Here is a 5,000-nt window from a genome sequence, read left to right as displayed (position 1 = left end):
TTACTTGGAAAATTTTTAGGATAAGTTATTGAGAAAGAAGTGTCCAAAAATCTGTTTTGTGTTTAAGAAATTTGCTAAGTAATTAAACTATCACTCACGAACTTTTGCATGGAAAGTGTATCTTTGATTGTAAAGTACAGGAATAACTTTCAAATATAATGCTCCATTAATGCAATACACAAAATCTTGTGTACGTGTTTCTTTCTCTATTACATATCCCATAATATATTAAAAGAAATTATTAAAAAATTTGCACTTCTGAAAATATACACTATCATAGATAGTCCAAACTAAAACTACCATAAAAAAATCAATTCTAAAAAGGCTATAAAAAAATCTAGCATACATATCATTAACCTGAATCTGATAAAACTTAAATCTCACAATATGATAATATTTTACAAACTCGATTAGTAGATTTTAAACATCCACACCACCTTCATTAAGGTCAATCCCTGCACAATACAGACTAACGAGGCTTTGAAGACACAGTGTGGAAGTTTAATCCTACCAACCCAGTAATGAAACAAGAAACATCACAACATTTTCTAAACAGTAAAACATTTTTGCATGGCTAAGAATTATCAAGTCATTTATCACCTAGACAGTTTAAAACTGCTGGAAAACTTTTAACTTGTTACAAAGATGCTCCCAGACTACAAAGTACCTGCGTTAAAGTTGTAGCTGAGTTGGTAAGTTGTCATGGCAAAAAAATTACAAAAACTATGGTATCTTCACCTGAATATTGCAAGAACCCCTGACAGAAAAGTTGCTGTATATAATAATACATGACCCTGAATGTTTAAAACCTGCAGGATATATTCACATTTGGTTTGACAGACACCTCCCATGTTAACCTTTCAAGACCCATGATAGCTCCATCAATCATTTTCAGCACAACAAATCTGATAATTCTCACATTTACATGATGCACAAATTGGCTGTTTGTTCGTAACTGAATCACAAAATACTGCCTTCATAACAAGGAAAGATTTCCATTATCTACTGCTATCCTGAGAAGATACTCAACATATCACAGAATTTTTCAGCAGACAAATTCTAGCTTCAATCCCTGACTTTTGAAATTCATGTGGAGGACCTTAACATGTCATGGAAGGGGTCACACAAGCCAGCAGAAGAAATGACTTGAGGTAGATGCACCAAAGAAATTGGCTCAAGAGACCAGAGTGATTATAATTTATCCTATAATTTACTCTATAAGGACATTCCAAAGAACACAAAATAAAAATGGAATTAATACAGAATATGATCCTGAATGTCTATTTCCCTGATGGGAATGCAAGACGAACGACACCGGTTAGCGCTAGGCACGCCAGCTGGACCCTGTTATAGTGACCTTGTATGTAGTACCCGTTTATAAGTGTTGCCCTAGATATGTATTATGGGCATGGATATGATGGATATTGGGCAAATCCGAGATAAAGACAAAACCTTCGAGGAAAAGAGTTCAGACTATCAAATTCATCTGTTATCAAGATGGGCATTGCAAGGGGGTAAGTTTCTTCCCCTCACAATTTTCATAAATTTTGTCACTGAACTGCTGTAAAACATGGTACCAATAAAAATAACTCGGACAAGCCCATTGACACAGTGCATATCTGTCTTTAAGAGCATTATTAATACTATGCAAGAGGATCCAGTCCACTCAGGTTTCTCTTCTGTATATTTTAGGATAATCACGTAGTTCCAAAATTCAGAGAATTGTTATATGACACAACAGATACAACTTCCACATCCCTGTAACTTATGAAGAACACTACCAAACTGTAATGGTCTTTAAAAGCTCCACTAGTAATGGCAAAAACATTTTGAATTGCTATTTGCAGCACTATCATCGAAGCAGTCAAAAAGATCCTTGCATACTTAGGTCTATATCCAACCTACTACACCAGTATTCAACCTTTACTCAACTGAAGAAAAACCAGACAATTGACCAAAGTCAACTATCTCAGAATCAACAAAGGAAAAAACAAAATACACAGATGAAGGTAAAATAAATTTGTGTCCCTACATATCCTATAAAATAGTGAATGGTTACTTACCACCACTGTAAGTATCTTGTACTCATTACAAAAACTATCATAAATGATTATATACTTCACACCAAACATGTGATACCTTAATAAAAAGATTTAACATGGCTTCACATCTTTACAATGGCCAAAATTCTTGTGCTTTCAGCAACTTGGCTGTGTCTGTTGATTAAAATGAAGAAATGGGTATATCAAAGCATTAGCTTGCATAGCAAAATTTTTATCCTCTTGTTAGAGTTTAGCATAGTGACACTGAAAGGTGTGATACCATATAAGGCTATCAAAATGGTTCCAGCCTTGTTTATCACTGAAACAATAAAAATATAGCTTTATACGTGACTTATATCATCTGTAAATCTAAATCTTAAAAAAAGAAAGAAACAAGAGAAAGAAAGAAAAAATTAACATAAAATGTTAATATGAAACATATAAAAAATATCATAATATAATAACAAATCTATCTATCCCTGTTCAAGAAATTATATTTGAATGTTAATTCAAATCAGAATGGCAGCAGCATCCCAGTTCTCTATCATCAGAAATCACACACACAAAAATAAATAAATAAAAAATATATGGCAAATAAATAAAAAAATTTGTCTGTACAATCTCCTGCTTCCAGCTGATATAGAGTAACATTCAAACCTTAGCTAAATTTGAGACCTGAATTCACTTTACCCGTCGGTTTCTCTAAGAGAAGCCTACCATTGATCTGAATAGAGAGAATATATACATAAGATAAATGGCACTCTTTGTGCCACAGTCCTCCTTTCTGGTCAATATAAAGAGTCCACTGTGCCTAGCCCAAGAGCAATGGCTTCTGCTCATGGCACATTTTTGTTATGAGGCAAGTGCCATTCCTAAATAATTAGTTTTCTTGATTAATGTAAAATTTGGCATACATCAACAAAACCTCCACCTACATAAGCCTAGCAATTTCTAAATATAAGATCACTAAAGACACTGGGCTTAGAGCACCTGGTATAATGCTAGTAAATAAAATAGATTTTAAGTCTTGGCTTGTTTACAGGTAGAATCTTGAGGTATAAAGTTAATGTGATCATTTATATGTAAGATGAGGAGCATCACTAGGATGTACACACAATGGATGTGTAGCAAAAAGGATTTCTCCTAGAGAAACTTTATCATGGAATACAAGTTCAACTTTAAAAATGAAGAGTGATTCCAAGAATTCCAAATAAGTACCTTTCTCATGAAGAATTCCTTTTTCAAGAAACACCCAGTAATGACATTTATGGTATCTATAGCTGTACCAAACTGCAAGGTTGGTAATGGAAGAAAAACTCCCTGGGAAAAGGAGGTTGGGATGGGGTAGGGGAGGGGGGTTATCTGGTGGGGAGGGAAGAAAAAGCTGCAGCTCTGCATGTCGGTCACACGGGGATAACACACATTCGTAAATGACATTCTTTTAGCTATCAGCCTTGGTGGTCATATCGAACCAAGATTTGTGATTTTCCCCCTTTCTTTTTCAAAGAACCTTATCATCTCCTTTGCATTCTCAACTGTATAAAAAAATTTGATTACCAATATTACCTGAATTGGGCAATAGCCTTTAAAAAGAAACCCAGTTATCGAGAGAACAGTGGTCCATTTAGACTTTAAAATCAAACTGATGTGGTCATCATAGCAGGAGACCCGTTCATGTTTATGAGGCATTCAACCATACAGCTTTATATAGTCTTGTGAGGAGAGTCGGAATAATGTAATACATGCCCTGTCACTTCCTGAGATGTGTGCTGTAGGAAAATGTTTACACTTGATTAACCACACATTCTAAAGAACCTAAATGGAACACTGAATTCTTGCAATACTGCTGCTCACTCGCCACACTTACCAGTACTTACATTATGTACACCACATTACACCAGTATGATTAGTAACAAACATTTTTGTTGAAATGGTCAAAGATTTCCTGTACAATGCATAGATGGCTTCCAGTACTGTGTTACCTTTGGAGACTCTGGAAAATCCTTTGTGCACTTATACGCATCATGACCATGACAATATTCTGCGTATCTACTATCCTAAACTTAATGAGGCAGCAGTGTTTCATATCATCATTGCCATGAACTGAAGCTGACACATCAGTTTGCACAGGAAAGCCAGACTTTTAAGGAAGCAAAATTCTTTCATTCCATTATTCAAGGGCTACCAAAGGACCCTTCTCTCCTGAGACATTCACAAAAATTTTACAAGCAATGAACAATTTGAGGACCCTGCAAATGTCAATGCCTGTCACCTTGCAACAGCTGCATAATCATTGGGTTAACTCAACAGGGTAAAGATCTGTTTTGTATGGTGCAGCCAAGAGCACTTTCCTAGTCTGACCAAGGTTGGTGGAGGTGATGTAGAGACAGCTGTCCATGTAGAAGTTGTGCTGCTCCATCTTGCAAATTTGGACTCATTTGATGAGTTCCCATTTGCTGTTGTTGATGAAGCTGCTGTTGCTGTTGTTGCTGCTGCTGCTGTTGTTGTTGTTGTTGAGATGGATGTTGCTGTTGTTGCTGTTGCTGTTGATGATGTTGCTGTTGCTGAAGCTGCTGTAAAGTTTGCTGGAGGTAGTTCTGCTGAATGGCTTGTTGTCTTTGCATACGTTCCTGAGACTGCTGTCGCCCCTTTTTAAGCTGACTTATCCGCACTGCTAAACGCCGAGACTGATCAAAATATAACTTCCTTAGCTGCTTCATAACATCAGTGGCTTTGGTAAAGTACTCTCTCTGTTCAGATGTGATACCTGTCATCTCTGCTATGTCCATCGACAAAGCATCTACATTGCCATTGTTCCCTCCTTCCCCTTCTTGCTGCTGTTGTTGATTCAACTGCTGCTGCTGTTGTTGAACTTGCATTTCTGCTTTTGCTACTTTGGCTACAGTGCCAGGATTGGCCAGTTCAAGAACAATGATCTGATGGAAATAATGAGCAAGC

At 36.3% G+C, this 5,000-nt stretch overlaps 1 protein-coding gene across 1 annotated transcript in view; it reads right to left on the bottom strand.

The window, feature by feature from the left end:
• LOC113817501 (transcription activator GAGA) overlaps positions 1-5,000 on the bottom strand; it is a 22,709-nt gene that overhangs the window by 1,002 nt on the left and 16,707 nt on the right. Inside the window, exon 6 of the mRNA XM_027369573.2 lies at positions 1-5,000. This exon is cut by the window's left edge and continues 1,002 nt beyond it; it is cut by the window's right edge and continues 274 nt beyond it. Within this exon, the coding sequence (XP_027225374.1) occupies positions 4,394-5,000 (607 nt within the window). The 3' untranslated portion in view covers positions 1-4,393.

Source organism: Penaeus vannamei, chromosome 8 (genome assembly GCF_042767895.1).
Source record: "Penaeus vannamei isolate JL-2024 chromosome 8, ASM4276789v1, whole genome shotgun sequence".
In the NCBI taxonomy this organism is placed as follows: Eukaryota; Metazoa; Arthropoda; class Malacostraca; order Decapoda; family Penaeidae; genus Penaeus; species Penaeus vannamei.
Note: the sequence above shows the minus strand (reverse complement) of the source record. Positions and strands in the feature narration are given on the sequence as shown.